The sequence below is a fragment of the Danio rerio genome, chromosome 20 (genome assembly GCF_052040795.2).
Source record: "Danio rerio strain M-AB ecotype USA chromosome 20, GRCz13ab, whole genome shotgun sequence".
NCBI lineage: Eukaryota > Metazoa > Chordata > Actinopteri > Cypriniformes > Danionidae > Danio > Danio rerio.
The window spans coordinates 4290939-4317478 of record NC_141040.1 but is presented as its reverse complement, the minus strand read 5'-3'; the positions used below and the strand labels follow the sequence as shown (position 1 = coordinate 4317478).

The 26540-nt window shown below is 37.8% G+C and overlaps 1 protein-coding gene across 1 annotated transcript in view; it reads right to left on the bottom strand.

Annotated features, from left to right (window-relative positions):
* Positions 1 to 26540, bottom strand: part of cnksr3 (cnksr family member 3) — a 77405-nt gene that overhangs the window by 45171 nt on the left and 5694 nt on the right. The window contains 1 exon segment of the mRNA NM_001113647.1: positions 4062 to 4225. Coding sequence (NP_001107119.1) covers positions 4062 to 4225 — 164 coding nt within the window.

Sequence of the window (26540 nt, the reverse complement as noted above, 5' to 3'; positions counted from 1 at the left end):
GATAGGGCCTATTGTCTTGTTTTAAGAAATAATATGGTAAAATTAAAGGATATTTTCTTACTTAAGGGAAGCAAAATAATCTGCCAATGGGGTAAGCAAATTAACATTATTTTTCCTTTTGACAGGATTATTTTGCTTACCCTATTGGTAGATTAATTTGCTTGTTTTAAGGAAAACCCCACTTATTAATTCTTAAAACAAGACCACATGTTTTGCTTGTCTAGAAAATGTTTCTTGATTCAAAGATTTGTAGATATTTGGACTCGAAATTAGGCAAAAAATCTAAGTAAGAAAAGCCTTTATTTGAAGAGTAAACTCTGCATGCGCATTTTGACTAGCTGTAGTTTTGCAATAATTGTTATGTAATATATAAATATAATAGAATACATTGCAATATTTTGCTTTTCAGCGATGTGCATTGCAATATGGAACTACAATTCACCAAATAGATTGAATAACTCCTTTTTTTGTGAAAAAAATCCCTATTTCAGAATGTTTAGGATGATTTTATAAGGGAGTAAATTTGCATAAATTGTTTAAATTAACTTTTAACTAGATTTTTATTGGGGGAAAAAACAGAAATCGGAGACAAAAAGTGCTTTATATTTATATTTATATAAGTCTGATGGGGAGTTCAATACCAGATGCGGTTTGCGCAATTAGATTAGGCTATTAGCACGTGAGTTTACTCGCTTCAATCACACGTAAAATTCACTTAACAATACTAGAGCAAGCTTCTGATTGGTTAACACGGTGCGAATGTCTGCCAAAGTTCTGATTTTTCAACTCAAGCGATTCACACGAAACACACGTTAAGGGCGTCGAATCGCGTCTTTGCATTGACTTAACATTTAAATCACTCGCACATGATGCTTCATTTATGTTCGGTGTAAATGTACCATTACTGTCAGTTGGGCACAAATATTCAAAAATCGAATGTAAAATGACACTTGGCTGTCTTCGATAATATAATGGAATTCAATTAGGCCCCGTTTACGCTGCCAGTTAAATGTGAGCCAATTCCGATTTTTTGTTCATATGTGACACAGATCGGATCTGTTCTATGACCGTGCAAACACAAAAAAACGGCATGCATTCGGATATTCAGAGATGGGTTTCAGGCCTCCTTCATATGTGGAAATACAGATGTAGATCGGATATGTGACAATGCGACTGTCATGTAAACAGGCAGATCGGATTTATTGAGGCGTTCCGTTCTGTACATCATTAAACTTGCGACAATGTGGTGCTTCTCCGCGGTTTAATGACGTAGAAAGAAGAGCGTGTGTGGAGATGCCGACGCGGTAAACAACATCAACACATAGGAGGAAAGTGGTCAGTCGCCAAAATTTGCTCCCACCAGACCTGAGATCTCTCTCTCGAGTTCCTCTGAATGGTGGAGGACATCGTAAAGCATATAAACCATAAGCGCAAGCTGCGATGACGGCCCTTTACCACCTCCGCTTCAAAATCATTTTAAAGTTGGGTGAACTTCGTGTTGTAACTTTTGCTTTTTGTCGATATTAATACACGCGCTGCGGGCTACACACAGAACAACTTTATTCTCTCCAACACCAGTGCGCAAACAGGCAAAGACTACGGCTGTTTCTCAAATCCAAGAACGCAGAGAATGGACTTGTGTTCCTGTGGAGACCGGTCTTGCCAGGTGTCCTCGGAAGAACGAACTCAGGAGACCGCGAGGGCAGAGAACGCGTCCTTTGAGAAATGAGATGCTGCGTTCTTTGTGATGGTCACATGACCTTCACGTGCTTTTAATGGCAAATTATTTAAACATTACAGCGTTCATACAACGACTTATTGTTTTTCCCCTTTTCAAAATATATACTTTGCATAAAAACATTGTAAATATACTCTGCACAATATAAATAAAACAGATTTTAAAACGAATTTTAGCAAACAAACACCCTTAATGTGTTTATTCCTTTATTAAGATGTTCATGGTAATGTTTACTTTCACCGTTTCATTTAGGGAAACTCCTGAGGTAAATATTTAATATCTGTGAACTTTAATAATAAATCTAAATAAAATGCAGCGCTTCCCACATCCAGTCGCAATGACTTCTGGGACTTCCAGAGCGAGTTCGGTGCTCAAGTCTGCATCGGTGCGTCCTCGATATCAAGATCACATCCGGGAAGTTTCACGCGTCCTCCGTACTTGCCGTCTTGAGTATTAGAACTGAACTTAGGCAGCTGATGATGACGTTACACGAGAACACGAGGACGCAAGACCACTGAAGAACGCATATTGAGAAACAGCCAACATCTTCAACTACACACACACATCAGGGCCATACCATTACATAAACTGCGTGGGGGTAAATCTGGACTAAACCATTCACTGCTTATACTACACTTCGCATATTTCACAGAGATAAAAGCAAGACAATTTCTTCCATCGTGGCAAGTGTTGCACAGACAAACCCACCTTTATGCATGCACGACATCTTAAATTGTATGGCAAGTGTAAACGCATGAATTGGATATGGGTCACAATTAAAACAACGAGTAAACAGACAGGCAAACAAATCAGATAAAGGCACCAAATTAGAATTGGGCATCAAGACCTGACAATGTAAACGAGGCTTTAGGCCCCGTTTACACTAGTGCGTTTTAGTTTTAAAACGGCGTTTTAGAATGAAAACGATCCGCGTCCACACTCGCGATTTACCCTGCGTTTCTGAACTGCTCTCTGTCCACACCAAAACGCTGGAAACGCACATCACGTGACCACACACACACACTCTCAGGCAAGCGCTTCAGCCCATCTACCCAGATGAGAGCTATGCTAGTCGGACTTCTCATCAAGCATCTCCCGCTGGATCTAATCTCACTATATTTATGAAATGTGATTTTTCATTCATCTTGTTGTCTTTATTTAATGACATGTTCCCTGACTTTGATCATTGGAGTCTATTACTTGTTCTCAGGTAACGTGTTTTGGCTTAGCGCAAAGATAAGTTAATGATTAATGTAACCACGTAGCCTATTCTGTATATTGACTGATCGCTTGCCTTTATTTCCTATAATGTATAAACTTAATAATGGCCATTATCGATTAGTAAAACTGATATTCAGCAAAAGAGAGGGTGTGTTTCGTATTTTCACTGAAATTGAAAGGAGGCAGTTGTTATCGGCTCCGTTTTGTTATAAATATCCACACAGTGAAGATGACGCTCATGCAGCACGACGCCTCAACATGTCTGCTGTCTGTTAAGTTGCTAATATTAAAATGAAAATAGGCAGTTCCTTAAATCATGTTTACATTTTATTGTTGAGAAAGTGAAACAACGTAGCCAGGGTGATGCGAATGAGGTTATAAAGTACACTGTTCCCTTTGAAGATTTACTCGTGTCCTCGGTATAGTCTGCTTTTCCATATAAAACTGAGAAGAAGAGACTGCAGCCTTGATCAAACTTGCGAAGTCTGAACTTACAAGGAGAGGATGCAGGGCTGAACTTTGTGTGTTAGGCTACTTAATATTGAGGAAAAGCCCCAATCAGAGAGGCAAATGTCTGCAGCCCCGCCTCCGTTTTCAGATGTCTTCGTTTTCCATCATCCACACTGAGACGGAGCAGCAGCGTTTCAGAATGAAAACGGCCTCTCCAGCGTTTTCGAAACGCTCCGTTTTCGGCGCTCAAACTTCAACGTTTTCAAACTAAAACGCATTAGTGTAAACGGGGCCTTAGTCTTTGTTAAAGCAACAAATGCTATTGTTTCTTATGCCTGAATGCTTTAAACTGACTTGATATGTTTAACAGGAGAAAAAAAAAATGCAATTATTAAACTTTAAAGCCACAATTGTACAACTTTACAATTATGTACATGTTCCTGGTCAACAAAAACCTATACTTGACATTGCAGATCCAGCAATTATTGCGGATGCACACATTGCAATATCAATGCTGAAATGATATAATGCCAAGCCCTAGCCAGGTGTTTAAACACATACACCCTTCCTGATGAAGCAGTGTATTGGAGGGTCTCTCTGAGAGATCTAAGAGCGAGCAGAAGCCAAGCTGTTCGGCGGATGAACTACTGACCAAAGCGCAGAGCAGGTCCACCGCCTCCAGAATGAGCTCCTGATGTCCGACGCGGGTCACCGATAGCTCCTCCAGCTCCTGATGGGAAATCTTCAGCAGCCGCTCTCCACTGATCTTCTCTCTCTCGAAGTTAGAGATATACTGCTGGAGGCTGTCATCCAGCCCTGAGGGACAGAAAACAAAGACAGTCTTTCAGGTAAATCCACATTTTTATCTGACATCTCAACTGTCTGCGCAAACATGGAGATGTTGAGTCAATATGGAGACGCTTGCGTTAGATCGAAGTCTCTCGCTTTTGCTAAGTGAGAGTTACCTGATCAAAAAAGGTCGGGACAGGAGCAGTTTAGGGTTAGTAATCAGGTAAATTGGATTTGAAACAGGTGATGTCAACAGGTGATTGTAATTATAATTTAGTACAAAAGCAGCATCCAAAAAAGGTCTTTAAGGAGCAAAGATGGATCGAGGATCGTGAGAAAATTATTCAAATGTTTAAAAACAAAGTTCCTCAAAGAAAGAGAGGACGAAATTTGGATATTTCGCTTTCAACAGTGGATAACATCATTAAAAGATTCAAGGAATCTGAAGGAAATTCAGTGTGTGAAGGATAAGGGCACAAGATTAAGCTGAACAACCGCAATCTCCGATCCCTAAGGCTAATCATCTATAAGCATTATCACCACATGGGCTCAGCACTACTTTGGAAACCCTGTCAAGTACCACAATACATAATTACATCCACGAATGCCAGTAAAAACTGTACTGTGCCTAAAAGAAACCCTATGTTAACAGTGTCCAGAAGCGTCATCAACTTCTCTGGGCTCGGAGGCATATGGGATGGATCATCACACAGTGGAAACTTGTACTGTGGTCAGATGAATCGGTAGTTTAGGTATTTTTTTGGGAGAGATGAACCTTGTGTACTTCAGACCAAAGAAGAAAAGGATCATCCAGACTGTTAGCAGCAACAAATCCAAAAGCAATGGTATTCTGTGATGGTATTGGGTTGTGTCAGTGCCCTTGACAAAGGTGACTTGCACTTCTGTGATGGAAACATTAATGCTGAAATGTACATGTTCTGTGGAGGAAGAGAATACAGGTTCTTGACTGGCCTGCCTGCAGTCCCGACCTGTCTCCAATAGAGAATGTGTGGCACATTTTGAAGCGCAAAATTCGACAACGAAGACCCCGTGCTGTTGCCCACCTTAAGACTTGTTTGCAAGCAGAATGGGACAAAATTACACCTGAAACACTTCATTACTTGGTCTCTAAATGTCTTTAAAGTGTTGTGAAAAGGAATGGCAACATTATTAATTTGTACATGCTTTACTGTTCCAACTATTTTTTAAACGTGTTGCAAGAACCAAAATTGAAATATGTGTTTATTTTGAGAAAAATAAATCATGAGAGGCACATTAAATAAACTGCTGTTGTATAGTCTACAACTCAAAAGTAAATTTAGAAATCACTTCTTTTTTAATTTTATTTGCATTTTCGATAATGTCCCAACTTTTTCTGATTTAGGGTTGTATGTCAAATGGAGTACACTTTGAAAGCCTGCAAAAAATGGCATTTTTATTTAGAGATTTGCTTTGTTTCTACCCTAAATATCTTTAAAGTCTTAAATCAAGAAGCATTTTCTAGACAAGTGAAAAATATTGTTTTGTTTTCAGAAATAATAGCTTAAAGGGCACCTAGGTTACCCCTTTTTTTCAGATTTAATATAAGTCTTTTGCGTCTCTAGAATGTGTATATAAAGTTGTTGCTGTTTTATACATATTTCCACCAGGGGGTGGTTTTGTCGTACTGCGCCTTTAAGATGAGTCTTCCCTGCCTACTGTTTCTACGTGCCTTCCCGTGTGCTTTAATCTCCTCCCTCGGCTGCGTCAGACAACAGACAGACTTAAAGGAAGAAGGTCTTACATAGCGTTTGTGAGAAATACTACAGTAAGAACTTTACTAATCAGTATTTGTTGTGAAGTTGCATTGATGAGTCACACGCAATATCGTTACAAAGTTCGCGTGCGCGCACACACCGACGCACGCACACCGCAGCTGACACACACACACACAAACAGGCAGACAGACAGAGCACACTTAGCATTGCACTGTTTTTGCATGCAAATGTGACAGGATACAGGCTAATCTCCACTGCTGCGTGGATATCTGTGATGTTATTGTAAAAAATAAACCTGATTTAACGTCCACAAACCGGGATTGACGCGTTTTCCTTTCAAATTGTTCTGACACGCGGCAGTGCAGATAAAGTAAAGTTGAAGTAAATCGCTGTAATTAATTACACACGTGTACTGTGTTAAAACACTTTAAACATTTGAAAATCACATTTGATGATGATTGCTGATTCTAGCGAACAGAACAGACCTTTTATTCCCGGTTGCTTTGCGTATGTTTGGTCTTGTTGACATATACACATGACTACCAGGACATGTTAATACGCAGCTGTCAATCAATTCAGTGGGCGGGGGGACCGCACTCCTACGTAAAGTTGCGGTCGGTCTGAAAACAGCTCCAATTGGTCCACCGTTTTATATTGTTAAATTGAACAAAAAAGGACTGGGTGTGCTTATATCACCCCAATATGATGGTCTATACACTATATAGTATATAGGAGGTATAGGAGTGTGAGATGCAGGACTGCCAGACTCAAACACTCTTTCTTCCCATCAGCTATTAGACTTCTAAACAGATAACCAATGCACATAACAGTCTCTTTTTCTGCCAATTGCACTAGGCACTTTTTGCATAATAAGCACAATTAAAAAACCACTGTACATTGTTTACATCTGTTTCATTACTCAAATCAGTTTTATATATTGTTTACTTTCATAGATATTTATATACTTACATTTTATAATCATACTTCAGCCACTTCTGTGTATATATGTGTATTTATGTGTATGTCGTGCATGATGTGTATGTTGTGTGTATGACTTCACTGTGGACAGCAAAGTAAGAATCTCATTGTACAGGGAAACGTGTTTCCTTACTGTGCACATGACAATAAACAGTTGAATTGAATTGAATATATACACATATGTTTGTCCAAATAGCTTAAAAAGTAGATTTTTCACCATAGGTGCCCTTTAGAATTTTTCCTTAAAGTAAGCTAAATAATCTACCCGTTAGGTAAGCAAAATAAACTTATTCAAAACTGAAACCATTGGTAGATTAGCTTGTTTTAAGAAAGAAACTCGCTTAATTCTGACCAATAGTTTCTGAAAACAAAACTGTATATATCACTTGTCCACATAATGCTTCTTGATTTAAGAATTTTTAGATGTTTGGATTAGAAATAAGACAATCATGCTAAACATAAACTAAAGTTAGGTCATGTTTTAGTGAGTCCGAACTAACAGTTAATCAATATTAGTCTGTAAAACAAAATCCTGCGTATTAGTTGAAACTAATAAGGAGCCTTCTGTCCACTGTTTGTTGGACTGCAGTATAAGAGTGTCTCTTTGTTGGGGGTAGAAGCGCTTTTTAAAATCAAAGGGAAAGTGAGAAAAGAAGGCAAAGCGGGGTCAAAGGTCACATTTAGGGAGTCCTGAATGCCTTCGCTCTCAGCGCCCCTACTGAGAGACAACAGCTGCATTTTCTGAGCTCAGAAAGAGAGACGCTGCGTCAATAGTGCCGACTGAGAAAATCCTCCCCGTTTGAGAGAAGTGTCAACAAAAAGAGTCAATGCCTTGTGAGGAAACTAGCATCAGCTTTTGTTGACGGAGTATTTCTGCATTAAAAACACTGGCAAAACTGAAGGGGATGCTTGATTTGTTTGATTGACATGCTCATTTGGTGATGAAGGGCTGCTGGGATTTTTGTATGTCAATAAACTGGTGAAATGGCGAGGGGAAAAGTTTCAAAAGGATAAGCAGTTAAAATCCCCAAATCTGAATCAGAATGAGATTTAATGCCTAAAATGTTTAGACACACACACATACACAGGGATTAGTCTTGGTTAAGCCTCTAGTACAATGACATAAAATCAAACTACTAAACAAATAGACTTCAAAATGTATTATTTATTTTTAAACCTACATATTTTTAATTATATTAATGACTTTTTTATTATCATTGAGATACAGTTGTAGTTTTTAGCCATTTGTATTATTACGTTTACATTTTTGGCAAGTTTGTAAAACGCTATTATTATTTACATTGTTGTTTTCTTAGTTTGTATAGTTTTATTGCGGCTGTATTTACAAACCTGTTTTTTCAGCCTGATCTTATAAGAAAACATAACTATTTTACCTTTTGTCAGTTAGTTAGTGGCTAATTTGCATACGACTTTATTACGTAAATGTACGAACTTGAAAAGGAGGTGTGGCACCAAACCCCACCCCTAAACCCAACCGTCATTGGGGAATGACCAAATCTTACTCAATTGAATTAATGAGATTGTATGAATTCCTTCAAATAAGCCACTAAATTAAAAAGTTACAAATGACCATGAGATGTCATTGGGTTTTATTTTCAGGTTTTATAAACAAATTCAAAATAAATTGTGTGTGTTTGTGCGTAGTTTACACGTCAGTAAAAATTGTTTTGGGGGGTGCGTAGTTTACAAATCGGTAAAAATTGTTTGGGGGGTGCGTAGTTTACAAGTCGGTAAAAATTGTTTGGGGGGTGCGTAGTTTACAAGTCGGTAAAAATCGTTTGGGGGGGTGCGTAGTTTACAAGTCGGTAAAAATTGTTTGGGGGTCTTTTGCGCTTAAAATAAATAGAAATCACACTATTCAAAGGAGTGGAAATGTGTCATAATTAAATTAGGTTAACTAAATTATTTGTTTATATTTTCAGTGTAGTTCACAATGAGAATTAATTCTATACACTTAACCTTTTAAGGCCCAAGGTGTTTTTGACATGCATTTTTAATTTCTCTTTGCTATTTGGGCTTATTGGAATCTAATTAGAATAAAAATATAAGTATCATCTTTTGATATGATGTACTTTTAGACAAAAATTATGTCCATATATGTGGACTCTGAATTTCCATAAAAAGTTTTTAATGCATTAATAACACATACAGTTGAAGCCAGAATTATTAGCCCCCCTGTTTATTTTTTTTCAACCAATTCCTGTTTAATGGAAAGAAGATTTTTTTTCAGCACATTTCTTAACATAATAGTTTTAATAACTGATTTATTTTATCTTTGCCAGGATGACAGTAAATAATATTTGACTAGATATTTTTCAAGACACTTCTATACAGTTTAAAGTGACATTTAAAGGCTTAACTAGGTTAACTAGGCAGGTTATGATAATTAGGCAAGTTATTGTATAATGATGGTTTGTTTTGTAGACTGTCCGAAAAAAATATATAGCTTAAATGGGCTAATAATTTTGACCTTAAAATGGGTTTTAAAAAATTAAAAACTGCTTTTATTCTAGCCGAAATAAAACAAATAAGACTTTCTCCAGAAGAAAAAAATATTATCAGACATCCTGTGAAAATTTCCTTGCTCTGTTAAACATCATTTGGGAAATATTTAAAAATGAAAAGAACATTCAAAGGGCACTAATAATTCTGACTTCAAATGTACATATATTTTTAACATGTTTTGACTACCAGAGAGTAAAAACAACATGTTTTCCTCATTTTAGACAGCTAAAAATAGTGTTTGGGACATTTTATATGCTGCAAAACAGTTGCAGGATGAAACTGTGTGTCTGTAACAAAATATAAAACAATCAAAGTATTTTAAATAGCCACTTAAGAGCTAAAATGTGCTATCCATGTTTGTGTCCACTAAAGCCCTAGGATGTTAAGGTGATAGTAAAAATAGAAAAACAAATTCTGTCATCATTTACTCACCCTTCGCCTCTTCCAAGTGTATATTTCAGTCTTCCGTTGAACACAGAGGAAGATATTTTAAAGAGAGCTGAATACCTCTAACCATTAATTCCAAAGAATTAGTTTTTCCTTCAATGGAAGTCGATGGTTACCCATTTCCAACATTCTTCAAAACATCTTCTTTGGTGTTCAACAGAAGACAGAAACTCAGGTCTGGAACCACTTGAGGAAAAGTAAATAGTGAGTGCATTTTCAGTTTTGGGTGAACTATCCCTTTAAGCGCTAGTTGCAACCAAAAGGAAACACTCAGGAAAAGCTACATGTGACAACTACATATCTTGTTTAGAGAAATGCCTCCAATATAAACAAATCTTGCCCTGCTGAGTAAATTTAGAGAAGATAATAATGTCCAGAGTACAGTGGCTCCTACCGTAGCGGTTAAGAAACATGACTGCACTACATGAGGTCTTTCACGCGGGGCTACATGGTGGGAAAAAGCCACCGTAAAGCCCACTAATCGTATCCGCTCACATCCAAATAACTAACAGGCTTAAAACGTCATATTAGAGAGCCGAGCCTCAGTTACAAATGAGAGAGTAGAGTGTCTTTCTCTATGCGTCCCCTGTCCCGATGGAGTCTCTCATTGACAAGCTGAGAAAGTCAGCGTGTGTGTACAAAAGGCAGTAGCAGTGTGTGTTTCTAAAGCGTCCCTACAGAGCCTTTGGAGAGCTGAAGAATGTTTATTGTTCTCCGCGTGTGACTGAATCTCTTCCAAGATTCCGAGTGGTGCTCTTCCACTCCATATCGAGGCCTGCGGGAATCACCCGCCGTCGCAGACCTGCCCTTTAGCAGAAGTGCGAGAAGAGAAATATGCAAACCAAATATTTTCATCCCAAACAAAACTTCATCGGGATAGTCAGAGTCTGCGATTCAACATAGAGCTGGGAGATACATGATGAAAATCTCGTATGACGATATATGACATCTTATATAACGATATACAGTTGAAGTCAGAAATATTGGCCCTCCTGTTTATTTCTTTCCCCAATTTCTGTTTAATGGAGAGAAGCAGATTTCAACACATTTCTAATCATAATAGTTTTAATAACTCATCTCTAATAACTGATTTATTTTATCTTCGCCGTGATGACAGTAAATAATATTTGACTAGATATTTTTCAAGACACTTCTATACAGCTTAAAGTGACATGTAAAGGCTTAACTAGGTTAACTAGGCAGGTTAGAGTAATTAGGCAAGTTATTGTATAACGATGGTTTGAAAAGTATTGAAAAAAATAGCTTAAAGGGGCTAATAATTTTGACCTTAAAATGGTGTTTTAGATATTGGTGCTAGATATTTTTAAATGTAAATCAAAGGCGGCAACACCAAGGCTCCAAAAATACAAATTTATTAAATTAAAAAGGTTGACACAGAGTGTGTAACGTTTCGAGCCGCCGGCTCTTCATCACACAATGTTTATCACAATCAGGTGCTTCTTTTTATACACTTCCGGATCACATGATCTCCTCTCGCATATATGCCAACATATACATACATGCATATGTATACATACACAATCGTTCATATATACATATACATACACATGAATACGTATACACATTCACATATAGTCTATAGCTTTGATATTATAAATCAAATTACAAAAAATATATATAAATACATAAATAAACTATAATATTACATCACAAATTATAATAAAGAAAAATAAATAAATAAGGAAAAAAAAATATATATATACATATATATATATATATATATATATATATATATATATATATATATATATATATATATATATATATATATATATATTAGGGGTGTAACAATTTATCGTTGTACGATTTATTGCGATGCAAAAATGTCACAATATGCATCGTGGCGTTATGACGATTTGATTACGATATGACGTCCGTTTTCTCTTATTAGTTGAGCTGTTTGCACGTGAGCTACGTTCCACCTGCTGTCGCACGTGAGTTCAGATTGCAGCAGCAGTAATGTTAGCAGACCTAGATGAGTGGAGCTGAAATAGATGATGGCCCATCCTCTCAAAATCAGACGTCTGGCAACATTTCGGTTGTACAGTCATTGCTTTGGACTCGTCCGCTTTTTGACACGCATACTGGGTCAAACATCCTAAGTTTTAAAGTCTTCACAGTGATTTACATACTTTGCACAGCGACAGGGATACCTCCTAATGGTGTTGAAAGAGTCACATACTGTATTTATAAGGTACAATTCACCCTAAAATATCATTCTGTCTTCATATAATGTTCCCGCCGCAAAATCACACATGACGTGATCTGACCGTGAGCTGTTACTACAGAGGGCGGACTTTGATAGAGGCGTGCGTATGGCAAGCCGTTTTAGCATTAAAACCTTTGTTCTGACTATCCATAAATATATTTAGAGATATCTCTAATTATATTTTGACTAGTCATAATTATAATTCAACTAGTCAGAATGACAATTAGAGATATCTGCAATTACAATTGTACTAGTACAAAATCAGATTGGAGATATCTGCAAATATATTGTGACTAGTCATATTCCTCCATTGACTTCCATTGAAAAATATTTGCAGATATCTCTAAATGAGTTTTGACTAGTCGCAATTGTAATTAGAGATATCTCTAAATGAATTTAATTAAATATGAATTAAATACCTGGAAATGTGGATTTTTTTTTGCACACAAAAAACGCAAGTGACCAAGCAAAGCCTTAAGCTCTTACTGTTAATTTCAATTGAATAGAAAGCTTATTTTTTTTGCACCTTTACTTAAATTGTTCTTTAATTTTGTCTGTCATTTCAATAATATTTTTAAGAAGTTTTTCAATTGTTTTATTTTCCAGAGACAGGCCTGTTTAATTTATTTTCTTAAAGAAGGTTCAGTTTAACAAGTTGAAACCAAAGAAATACATAAAAAATAGTTTACTTGGTAAAATTTGCATTTCAGTTTAATTTTCAATTTTTATTCCAAATATCGTGATACATATCGAATCGTGAACATTATATCGTGATACACATCGTATCGTGAGCTGGGTGTATCGTTACACCCCTAATATATATATATATATATATATATATATATAAATATACACACCATGATACACCAGACTATACAACAAAATATAGCCAAAAAACCTTTAAACCAAACCCCTACTTAAACCTTCATTCATTCATTCATCATTCATTCATTGTCTTTTCGGCTTAATCTCTTTATTAGTCGGGGCTACCACAGCGGAATAAACCGCCAACTCATCCCACACACTTCCCCGCAGCGGATATTTTTAAAATGTGTACGTGTGGTATAAGTTGTTTTTTTTATTTTCAGACATTTCGAACAAGTTTCAGTATAAAGTTTTGATGAATTGTGATTTATTCACAAAAACGTCCATTCAGTATGCACATTTCACGTGAACATTCGTACGCGTGGTATAGACCAATTACCAACCTACGTCACACATGACGTCACACGGGTACCAGGTTGCAAAAAAAAGACAGGCTGCAATTGGAAAGATGTCGTGTTGTGCAGTAGGATGCCGAATTCGAGTCCAAAAATAGAAAACGTAACTTTTACCATACACCACACACTGCTTTAATACCGACTGCAGACGTCTTTGGCTAAATGGGAGTTGAATGAAGTGAGGAGCTAATTAGAAATGCTGGACTCTGCAGTTCTCATGTCATATCAGGTCAGTTCACGCTATGCTGAATCAGACACATCACTCGTTTTTGATTGCAGAAATAATTTCAGCAAGAACAGTTACATGTGGTTAATTAAACTGCTGACACTGAATGCTAAGAATTAAATGTAAAAGTTACGTTTATTAAGGTAAACTTGGTTTTATATTCACACATTCATTCAGTGACAACTTGTGACACACTCCCTATATTGTTTACCACGACACTGAAAATTCGGTCTGAAGTAACCTGCAAGTGTGACTTGAAAACAACATTAGCACTGTTTATTTGACTGTCATCAATGTTGTATATTGATAGTCATTGGCTGCTGCAAATATGATTTCGCTATTTAGAGTTTTGCAAATAATACTTTTATGAAATTATATTATTAAGGAGAAAGTCCGAATGTGCGAATGTAAAACCTACTTTACCTCTATGTGTAGGTTCACATACCCTGCCGTACAGGTGTAGTTCACTGTCAGAATGCAGTCGTTTTGCGTGTTGATGAATAATTATCCAGGCCTTGTGTTACGTTAAATCCCTCTTCTTTCCTTGTCTTTGGCTAGGCAGAATCTCTGTGTTTAGCTCTCTATAGTGTTGAATCTGGTCATCATGGAGCATTATTTCTTGCACATGACCATACAGAACAACATTGTTGGCATCCAAACCTTTAAACCGTTAAACCGTTCTTGTAAAATCACTTGTAGCTTCAATGAGATTGTATATTTGGGGCTGGATGCTTGGTCATTCCATCTTTTCCAATATCCATTGGGAGGGTGCTATCGCAAATGGACCTGTCAGACGAACGCCGCTCACTTTAACTTAATTTTGCCGAATCACTGTGCTTATCACTGGGTGACGAGCTGTTATAATACGCTTAAAGCATTATGTAAATGTATATATATATATATATATATGTATGTATATATATATATATATATATGTATATATATATATCATTTAATTAATATATCTTATTCTAAGACAACAACAAACTCTGCCCCGTATCTGATGTCATTCCCTCGATGTAAATGCTAGCGCTCCCAGTTGCTTTCTGCCACCTCCCTGCGCGCGTTCTGAATGTTTACAAACATGGTAATTGGTCTATAAGATGTTCTTGAGTTTTTCTGACATTTTAAATAAATTTTAGTACTAAAGTTTTGATAAATTATGATTTATTTTGAGAAAATTTCTATATGGACATTTCATGCAAAAAAAAAAAAATGTGTATGTGTGGTATAAATTATTCTGGAGTTTTTTTGGGGGGAGACATTTCAAATGTATTTTAATATGAAAGTTTTGATGAATCTTTATGTATTCCCAAAAAAACGTCCATACGCACATTTCACGCAAAAAAAAAAAAAAAAATGTGTACGTGTGGTATAAATTATTCTGGAGTTTTTTTGGGGGGAGACATTTCAAATGTATTTTAATATGAAAGTTTTGATGAATCTTTATGTATTCGCAAAAAACGTCCATACGGACATTTCACGTAAAAATATGTATGTGCTGTATAAGTTGTTCTTGACTTTTTCTAACATTTCGAATACATTTTAGTACGAAAGTTTTGATGAATCTGGATTTATTCACGAAAACCTTCATAAGCACATTTTACGCAAAAATGTGTACGTGTGATATAAATTGTACTTGAATTTTTTCGGACATTTCGAATAAGTTTTAGTACAAAAGTTTTGATGAATTATGAGTTATTCACAAAAACGTCCATACGCATATTTCACACAAAAATATGTACGTGTGTTACAAATTGTTCTTGACTGTTTGTAACATTTCAAATTAATTTTAGTACAAAAGTTGATGAATCTTGATTTATTTACGAAAACATCCATACGGACATTTCACGCAATAACTGTGCATACGCTTGTTTAGTAAACGAGACCCATTATTCTATGAAATCCTGTGTTCCTATTTTTGTGTAGCTTTTTTTCCAGATTAGCACAACGCTATCCTGTTTTTAGCCATAAATAGCACAAAAGCTCTTCACTATCAATACAGACAGCTCTGTTTGCCTGGTGATGCCATTTACTAGCGCAAGCATTGTTTAGCCTTCAGTATAGTGCGGACACGTGCTTATAGTTTGTCTGCGCTGTGAATAAGTGAAGTTTGGCACACATTCCACAGCCTGGGGGGTCAACAGAGGGAATGTTTTGCCCCGCCCCATTTGCACCCACTAGAAACAAGTGTTCATAAAGCAGGAGCGGATGAAAGAAGCATTTGGTGTCCCTCACAATCAGTCTTTTCCACCGGCAGGAGATGAGAGAAGACAAAAGGCAGCGGTGGGGGGTGGGGAGAGAGACGGAGACGGATGGAGAAGAGAAATATCCTTCATCCAGACTCTCCAGAGCTCAACACAGTGGGCTACTGAAGCTCTGCTTGTGTTTTCTGGTGCGATTCCAGCAGTGATATAACAGCGGCCAGTCTGACAGAGAGGCTGAGCTCATTGAGACTCAATTATCCTGATGAATAAACTCACTGCGCTGACTGGAACCCAATGGTACCTGAATAAAGCTGGTGAACTTTAGATGGAGACTTTACACAGGGATTTATTTAATATGTGAAAGGTTCAGCCAATGAAAACAGAGGACTTTTACATATACTTAAAGTCTTAAAGGGAGAGTTCACACCAAAATAAGACTTTAAAAAGCTTTTAGGAGTTTCTGTTGAACGCAGCACCCTGCTGAACAATCCAGCTTAAAGCAGCCTAGGCTGGTTGGCTGGTTTTAGCTGGTTGACCAGCCTGGTTTTAGAGGGGTTTTGGCCATTTCCAGGCTGGTTTCCAGCTATTTCCAGCTGGGTCTTAGCTGGTCAGGCTGAAAAATTACCAGCCAAATCTAGCTAAAACCAGCTGGACCAGCCTGGTTTAAGCTGGATATAGCTGGTTTTGGCTGGACTCCCAGCTTGGCTAGGCTGGTCAAGCTGGTTTTAGCTGGTCATCCCCCAGCTTGACCAGCTAAGACCAGGCTGGAAATGGCTGGAAACCAGCCTGGAAGTGGCCAAAACCCCTCTAAAACCAGCCTGGTCGACCAGCTAAAACCAGCCAACCAGCCTAGGCTGGTTTAAGCTGGATTTCTTAGCAGGGAGAAACAAGATATTCTGAAGAATGTTGACAAAACAAAAAATAGTATGGAAGTCAGTGGCTTTTTCCCTCAACATTCTTTAGAAAATCTTGTTTTGTGTTCAACAGAAACTCAAACAGGTTGGGGACAAATGAATGCTTAATCAACGATGGTACAATATTCATTTCTCTGGACTTGAAAATATGCTATAAGGGTAGATTAGAATTTAAAGAACAACAAAAGTTAACTGATGCTAATCTGTAGACAAGTAAAGACCAGAGCCAGGCTATGAGCAAGAGTGTAGCCGCTTGCTAATGCTAACAAGTCTGTTTTTTTTTGAAAGCAGCTGCAAGTCAAGCCAAGGCATTTCTCCCAGCATGTGCCACAGGAATGAATCAAGCTATGAACTTGGTATGAACTGGGACAGACAGACAAAACAGTAGGAAGACAGAAGGATAGACAGACATACAGACAGGCAGAGAGAGGCTGATGGATAGCATTAGCATTGCTAAGAACTCACTTGTCTGACATTAAGGGCAATTTTCTCAATGTTTAGATTATTTTAAACCCCTTAGATTCCAAAAATGTAAAATAGTTGTATGTCAGCCAAATATTTTCCTATGCTAACAAAGCAGATTATTTGTTAAGTGATTTATAAATCCCAACAGCAACAAAAGAGACACTTATGATGGTTTTGCGGTCCAGCGTCGCATTTTTTTTCTCCTAGATTTAGTGAGCTAGTCGTGTGGTGAGCTAGGGCTGTGGTAAGTGCTATAATACTGCTATTGCTGCAATGTGTGAACTGACGTTATCAAATGTCACTCACTTTGTCACACAAAAATGCATCTTGCAAGTCCAAAAACATTCAAGTAATGAAGTGTGGAAGAATGCATTTAGAACCCACATAGCAACATTTCTCTGGCCCAGCTTTGGCCCACACTTTCAGCTTTTGCTTGGCCCACATCCCAGGTAGCAAAGAATTCAGGCATAGACTTGGCATAAATCAGGCACAGCAGGCATTTATCCGGCACTGGCATACAGCATGTGGGCCAAACATGGCCCCGGTTTGGCATGGGTTGCACCGTCTTCAAGGCGGCACACAGTACTTGGGCCAGATGTTAATAATTGATATGTGGGCTATGTAAGTTTGGCCTATCTTGACCCACACTTAAAATACATTTTAAATTCTACCAATCGAGAAAAAGCATGCCCATAGCACGCCTAAAGCGCAACGATTCATGGGTTTATCAATTTCATTGCAGTTCCCTACTGAAAAAAACAGCCTAAACCAGCCTAGGCTGGTTGACTGGTTTTAGCTGGTCGACCAGGCTGGTTTTAGAGGGGTTTTGGCCATTTCCAGGCTGGTTTCCAGCCATTTCCAGTCTGATCTTAGCTGGTCTGGCTTGAAGATGACCAGCTAAAACCAGCTTGACCAGCCTAGCCAGGCAGGGAGCCCAGCCAAAACCAGCTATGTCCAGCTTAAACCAGGCTTGTCAAGCTGGTTTTAGCTGGATTTAGCTGGTCATTTTCTAGCCTGACCAGCTAAGACCAAGCTGGCAATGGCTGGAAACCAGCCTGGAAATGGCCAAAACCCCTCTAAAACCAGCCTGGTCGACCAGCTAAATCCAGCCAACCAGCCTAGGCTGGTTTAAGCTGGATTTTTCAGCAGGGTTGTGACACACCAACATATCTGGCCCAGTTCAGGCTTAGTTATGGGTTATTAACTTGGCTAAGACTTGGCCCAGATATGATCCATGTTTGGCCCTTGTATGTAAGTCCAGTCATGTACTGTAATTCACTGCAGCATGTGGGCCAAGCAAAAGCTGATTGTATGGGCCAGAATCTGGGCCAGATATGTTTTGCTATGTGGGATGCTGCAGTGAATTACGGTACATGACCGTACGGACCAGCTCTGATTCAGCTCAAACAACTTTGTCAAAATCGTAATTTCCACTTTTTCTTGTATACAATTCAATTCAATTCAATTCAATTCAATTCAGCTTTATTTGTATAGCGCTTTTACAATGTAGATTGTGTCAAAGCAGCTTCACATAAATGGTCATAGTAACTGGAACAGTGTGGTTCAGTAACTGGAACAGTGTGGTTCAGGTTTTAGTGTTTAAGTTCAGTTCAGTTTAGCTCAGTTCAGTGTGATTTAATCATTACTGAGAGTTCAAACACTGAAGAGCCAATTCATCGATGCGTAGCTCTACCAATCCTGAACCATGCGAGGCAGTGGCGACAGGACGGCCTGAATTAAAAGCGACAGTTAAAGACTGAATCATTCGCCCTCCTTTTTATTTATTTTTTAAATATTTCCCAAATGATGTTTACCAGAGCAAGGAAATTTTCACAGTATTTCTGATAATATTTTTTCTTCTTGAGAAAGTCTTATTTGTTTTATTTCGGCTTGAATAAAAGCAGATATTAATTTATTTTAATATATTTTAAGGTCAAAATTATTAGCCCCTTTAACTTATATTTTTTTCCGATAATCTACAGAACAAACTATCGTTATACAATAGCTTACCTAATTACCCTAACCTGCCTAGTCAACCTAATTAACCTAGTTAAGCCTTAAATGTCACTTTAAGCGGTCTAAAAAATATCTAGTCAAATATTATTTACTGTCATCATGGCAAAGATTAAATGAATCAGTTATTCAAAATGAGTTATTAAAACTATAATGTTTAGAAATGTGTTGAACAAATCTGCTCTCCGTTAAACAGAAATTGGGGGAAAAATGTACACAGGGAATAATAATTCAGGGGGCTAATAATTCTGACTTCAACTGTATGTTATTGTAAAACAAAATAATGAACTGAGTTGCCTTATCTAGTCTATGGACAACTGTCACCTGTGGTGGAGGGCGGTCTGTGTGTTTACGTCTGCGTGTGGATGAGTCACAGCCAATGTTGCTAATAAAGACGAAACTGCCGTCTCCGCCTGATACACAAACAGTCAAACCACAGTCACGCAACTCGCTCTTGTGTGACAATAGCTCATGTGGCCAAAAGCCCCAAAAGTTCCTACAACATGACGAGATGCTGAAATGATGTTAGAGAGAATTGATGTGGCCTGACGAAGAGATTTGATCACTAAAAGGGAAAACATTTCTCCTGCATTGAGTGAAGTGTGTCAGTCTGGTGGCGAAATATGCAGGCGTGTTACCGCACGATTCCTGCCGATAGCAGATTATCACCTCAACAGCTTCAGGCAGTGAGGCATATTTTCAGCTGAACGCATTTCTCTACTTCGCTCTCATTTATTTTAGGAATATTAGGGCTGCACTACAATTGAAATAGAAAAATATATACATTTCTATGACCCTGAGCCACAATATATTGAGTGTATTTTTATTTTATGGCAAAAAATCTTTTGAATATTGAGCAGAGATCATCTTCCACAAAGACATTTTGTGTTTCTCATTGGAAATATATCAAAATATAATATACATTATATACAAATATATTGTAATTTTTCATTAGCATTGTTAAGAACTTAATTTGGACAACTTATAAAAAGCAAAGTCTCTTGTCCTACACTGTAAAAAAAAAAAACAGCTTGGCTCCATACAATCGATTGGGTCCCACACAATCCTTGATTATTACGCCAAAATGAGTGTATAGTTCCCAGCCATCATCTAAAACTTTTCATTTTCCATTGGTCTTATTATATCAAATAATTACAGAAGAGTTTAGCTATAAATAAAAAAAATATTGACAGCTTTTTATTTTATTATTATTTTTATTTTTTTTGGAAAATGCTAATGGTCTAATTGGATTCAATGATTTATGCTAAGCTAGGCTAAAAATGTTCCTGCCAGACGTGGAGATCAGCTGAATGGATTCAAAAATGAAACGTTCATACAACCTTATCTAACATGAAAGATAGGGTATATGCGGAGCTGGTGTTTCTTCCCATATTGATAAACTTCCGGTGAACGGTTAATGTGACTTTTTCTTTTCGATTTTATACGGTGCCTTTTACAGCATGGATGTTTTAATGTAATTACAATACAATCAGTTAAATAGACTTTGGCATTCATTTAGTTGCTCAAGCGTAAAACGAGACGAAAAGCTGTTTACTCGCACGCACCCGTCAGGTTCTGCAGGCTAGCGCAGAAGCTCCATGGAATATACTGGGGTGAAATAAAAGTTAATATATAAAAAATATTGCGGGGGAAATGTAATTTAATGCAGTGCTTCTTGTACAATCTGAGACCCACTTTATATTGGATATCACTCTGCCAGTGGAGATCGCTTATTTTTAAAGAAAACAAAGCTTAAACGCGGCGATTTTGCAATGATATACAGTTCACCGGAAGCGCTTAACCCACAGTCAAATTAAAAGTCCTTTAGCATACTTCCGCATATACACTATTAAAGTTAACTTGATGGTTATTAAAATTTAAAGTGCATTGAACATAAAACAATTAAGTTTTCCCTACAAAACACTTATGATTTGTGCTGATTCAGCTTATTTTAAATAAATAATTTAAATAAACTACAAACATCACTTTTTGAGTGCAACTAAATGAAAAAGCTTAAAAATCTCAACTTCCACATTTTCAAAACTCAATACTTATGGTTTTGTGATACAGGGTAACATTTAGTTTTTCTCTTATATAAATAATAATTTACAAAAGTTCATTTTAGATTGATTTCCCAGAAATTGGTTGCGGCGGAAGGGCATCCTCTGCGTAAAAACTTGCTGGATAAGTTGGTGGCTCATTCCGCTGTGGTGACCCCGGATTAATAAAGGGACTAAGCCGACAAGAAAATGAATGAATGAATGAATGAATGAATTTTAGATTGACTTTAGATTGATTATGGAGCACATTTTCATAAAATATAATAAAATATATATAATTCAAGCATACACTCAAAAAGATAATGTTTTCGGTTTGTTCAAACTAATTTTTAAAATCACCTGTAACAGCACAATTCTTGAGGTTTTCTTTTTTTGTAATTGAACATGTAATTGTTTTATGTTCAATCCACTTAAATGAGTAAAAACTAATGAGCTTACTTAATTCCTTCATCTTGTCCCAGCATTTTTACAGTGAAGACCAATAGAACTTAGCAAAGATACAAATTAAATGAATTTATGTTGTTGTTTTTTTCTGGGGATGCTAAAAACATTCAAGTAGAGAAACTGAATAATCAACACTTTAAAATGTCTGTAATTATTTATTTTTTTACGTGTTTTGTAATTTATGTTTTTGAATTACATTATGGGATCTTGATCTTTCCTTCAACAACTTTTGATCTTGAAAAGTTTGAAAAAGTGATTTTTTTTAGTTTTTTTTTTTTTGTTTGTTTTTTTTAGTTAAGCCTTTAAATGTCACTTTAAGCTGTATAGACGTGTCTTGAAAAATATCAATTCAAATATTATTTACTGTCATCATGGCAAAGATGAAATAAATCAGTTATCAGAAATTAAAACTATTGTGTTAAGAAATGTGTAGAAAAAAATCATAATTCCGTTAAACAGAAATTGGGGATAAACATTCAGGAGGGCTAATAATTCATGATGGCTAATAATTCTGACTATATCGAACAGAATAGGTGTCTCACATTGGTATTGCTGTGTCTAAAGTTCAGTGAAACAGTTTGCTAATTAGCGGCTAATTTCCTCCAGATTGCTACAAATGCAAACAGTTGTTAAAGGTAATAAAAGAGATAAGACAGGGCGGTAATCGGGGACCTGCTGACCTGTGAATATGAGCTGCTGTGTGAATGCTTGACTTCTATGAACAGGTAAACATACAGCAACGGCTAATGCTGGTGGTTTTTTCAGGATTCAAATGTAAACAAATGGGAAGCTTGCTAATTCACGTAAGAAACTGGTTTAGGATCAGCTAGCTAACTATAGCATTTATACATTTTTCCAGTTGTAGCAAAGAGCTTAGAATGATCAAGAGGCGACACTCGATAGAATGTTCCATTGCAAATTGATTAATAATTTGTTGAAAATATTTTCCAAATCATATTTCACACAAACATTTATATTACTACTTTTTTAGTTCAGATGGTATAAAAGGGTTCCCTTGCATGAAGATGATTGATCATACCTTAAAAAAATATCATATTTAAAAAGTGAACTGAGCAGCTAGTGTGAATGTGGCCTTTAGAGACTCGAATAAAGCACATCTGTTAACTCCCGCATTGTCTAAGACAGCTTTTATCCTCTCAAACTGGCGTCGGGAGAGCAACGCTAGTCCTTCATTAGCACAAAAGGCCAACTTTTAGCTAGCGTCTGAACAGCAGGTTTGGGGTCTTTAAGGTGTCTGGGTTTATAATTAGATGCATGTGCTGAAGTGTGTGAATGGCTTTGACCCAAACCAACTCAGAAGTCTTTCGCATCACAGTCACTTCTGGTTAGCAGGGAATTATGGGTATTCGGCATTGCGGTGGCACTTGATGCTCTGCTCAAGGTCTCTGCTATGTGAACGTTTTTATGGTGTTGTTTTAGGCCCTGTCCACATGAACACGGAGTATTTTCAGAACCGCACTTTTGTTTCTACACAGTTTTGCTGTTTGTCGACATGAACACGAAATATTAGGTGAGTGAAACCGGAGATTTTTTGAAAACTCTGGGTACTAAGGGTGTCACGATCTTCCAAATCCTCGATTCGATTACATTTTCGATTCTAAAGTCACGGTACGATTCGATTTTCGATTTAAAAAAGAAAAATTAAACAAAATCATAAACAAATCATACAGTAAATGAATAAGTTACACACATAATTACCACCTGTCAATCACTTTTTCCGCGGGACTCATGAATAGGCAGTGATCTGTGTTGTTATAATGGCGTCGGTAAAAAAGGTGCACAACCAACAGGAACCAGCCAACAGTATCTGAGGTGTTCGCTAAAATTACCAAGTACAAGTGTGAAAGATTAAAGCAGTCTGCTGACCGGCTGACTGCCTGGACCCGCTGTCTCGAGTGCATAACAGTGTGTGTGCGTCTTTATCTGAGCCTGTGTGTGAATGTGTGTGTGGTCACGTGATGTGCGTTTTTAATGGTAGTGAGGGAGGAGGGCTGCTCAGTAATGCAAAAAGCCAGTGTGGATGTGGATCGTTGTCCTTATAAAATGACATTTAAAAACTAAGACCTATTAGTGTAAACAGGGCCTGAGTGTGTATTTTTCGCGAGCGGATTTGCAACGGGGGCGGGGCGGAAGATCGTGATGCATGCATTCATCTAATGGCCCAACCCTAATGCTTGCAAACTGTGTTTTTTTTTCTTGTTGACAACACGAACGTTGTCAACATAACTCACTGGAAATCCAAAACACTTTCACACCGGCGACTTAATTGAAAGAGGAGAGGGTTTAAGTTCTGTCGACTGGTCTCCTACATCTGCAGTTCAACAAGCACTTCAACAACCTTTTTTTCCGCTTGGCAAGCCAAGCTTACGTGACATGGGGGTGTGGCAGCATTGACAATTCCATTTTTAAGATTCGAGAATTTCGATGAATTTCGATCGATTTCAATTTAAAATTTAAATCGTGACACCCTTACTAGGTACAGTGTGGTCGTGTGGACACCACAATTGAAGTTTTCACCTTATGACATCCTTTCTTTTGTCCTTTCTGATTGGTTAACACGGCTGGGTTCCCACCATAGACTGTAAAATATATGGACGTAGTATCCGTGACGTCACCCATAGGTTTCTGAAGAGCGCAAAAGAAGCCACAAGTAGGCGCGGCCAACCGTCGCCATTTTGTTCACGCGTCATCACACCCACGGCGGGATACCAAACAAGGGCAAAGAGGCGGAGAGTGAGCGGAGCTACAGACACCTGCTAGCATTTAGCTTGGACCTGGTTCAGACACACTTCACTTTGGGAGAAACGCTTAATACTTTATTACCTGTGACTCGATTGTATTCTGACCACTTGTGCTTGGTTGTACACTATATCAATAAAGTGTTTAGACTTTTAAAAACACTGCTGTAATACACAGAGCCACTAAACATTGTTCTTATGACGTTTTTCAACAGGAGGAAAACGCAAATTACTTCCAAACCCTTCACATATAGTCTGTGTTAGTTAATGTAAGACTATTAATGAAATCCAGCATAACACTGTATGACAACGCTTCAGATGACTGATCTAGAGCCTACAGCTAATCAGTCTGACAGATTCTGGAGTACATTACAGCTCTAAATATAAATATAAACGATAAATGATCTTAAATAAAACAAATACATGTATAGAGATGGTATATAAGTATATAACTTTACTCACATGGGAAACGGAGGCCACGTGAATGGTTTGTGAGCACAATTAAGTTCACTCAGCATGCCATGCTATCTAATAATTGTAGGAAACAAGTCCAAAAGGCAGTTGACTGTGTAAAGCCACATAAAACAACACAGAAATACGATAAATATGCCGAGTTCAGTGGCTAATCTGCCGGATTCAGCTGAGGTGACGTGACGGCGACCAACGAGACCTAGCTGTCACTCAAGTGGCCACGCCCTTAATTATGCAAACTTAATATAACTTAATATAAAGGAAACGGATGAGTTATAAAAAAATTCACCCCCCTCACAGTTGTCATGAAGGGTAATATTAGCTGTATTAACCAAAATCTTTTTTGTACCAGGCTGTAAACACCTTTTTTCTGCTGTAAAGTTGGCCATTCTAACAGTGGGCTCAATTGAAATTTGCTCTGTTTTGGAGCCAGGAGCGGCCAGGACTAGCGGAATTTCGGATGAATTGCAGTTTTAGTTACTTCCGTATTGGCTTCCGAGAGAGAGCGGGAGGTTGCCGCTTGGTTCCCACCAAGAAAATTCCGCAAGTTCGCTGCAAATGTATTGCGTATTCCACATCGTTCGCACCTCGGGATGGTAATCCGCCTCTGTTCTCACGTTTGCATTGAATTGTATGGAATTTACTCACAAACATACTTAACTCACCGTTTGGTGTGAACCCAGCATATATGATATGCCTGGTGCATTAGAAAGGAAATAGTGCATCTTACAGGTGGTTTGTCAAACCCACTTACCAACCACGCTGAGGGCTATACAACCACGCGAAGGTTGTGGCAATGCATACATGTGCGCTAGAAGCAGAAGTATAAATCAGCCTTAAATGTGAGAGATGTGGTGGGGCAGAAAAGACTTTAGCACATTTATTTTGACTTTGTCCTGTTCTTCATGAGTTTTGGTTCCAACATTTGTTTTTTTATATATTGATTTTTTAGGGGCTTTCACCTTTTATTGGGATAGGATAGCGGAGGACAGACAGGAAAGCATTGAGAGCAGAGAGAGGGGAAGGATGGGAAAAGGACCTCAGTCTGGGAATCGAACTGGGGTCGCCGTGAGCACCATGGTGCTATATGTTGAAGCAATTAACCACTAGGCTATTGGAGCCAACATATTTACATTGTTTTCCAGTGTTTATGATAGAGGTGTGAACCTATACTAGTCTCATGGTTCGGTTACGTTTATCATGCCATCGATTCGGTTCAATTCGACATCTAGGTGCATTGACGATGCTTTCCATACACAGTGTTGTATTTTGGGGGGAGGCTATAACAAGCTGTCAGTATAAACACACACACACACACGGGGACACACAGCACCACACTGTCTCTCATTCACACACATACACAAACATAGATAGCACCAAACAAACACAGACACACGCACGCGCATGCACACGCACACACACACCACGTATGCTTGCTTTCTCGCTCGCTTGGGAGCAATATTGTGAGACCGCCCACTCCTGTTAAAATTACACCAGTTACCGACTGCTCCGGCGCTTTATTCAGAAATGTATTCCCGTGCCGCATGAAATCTGGTTGGGTCCTACGATAATGCACATGTACAGCCGCGGGAATGCATACAGCCGAGAGGAAAAGAGAGGGGAGG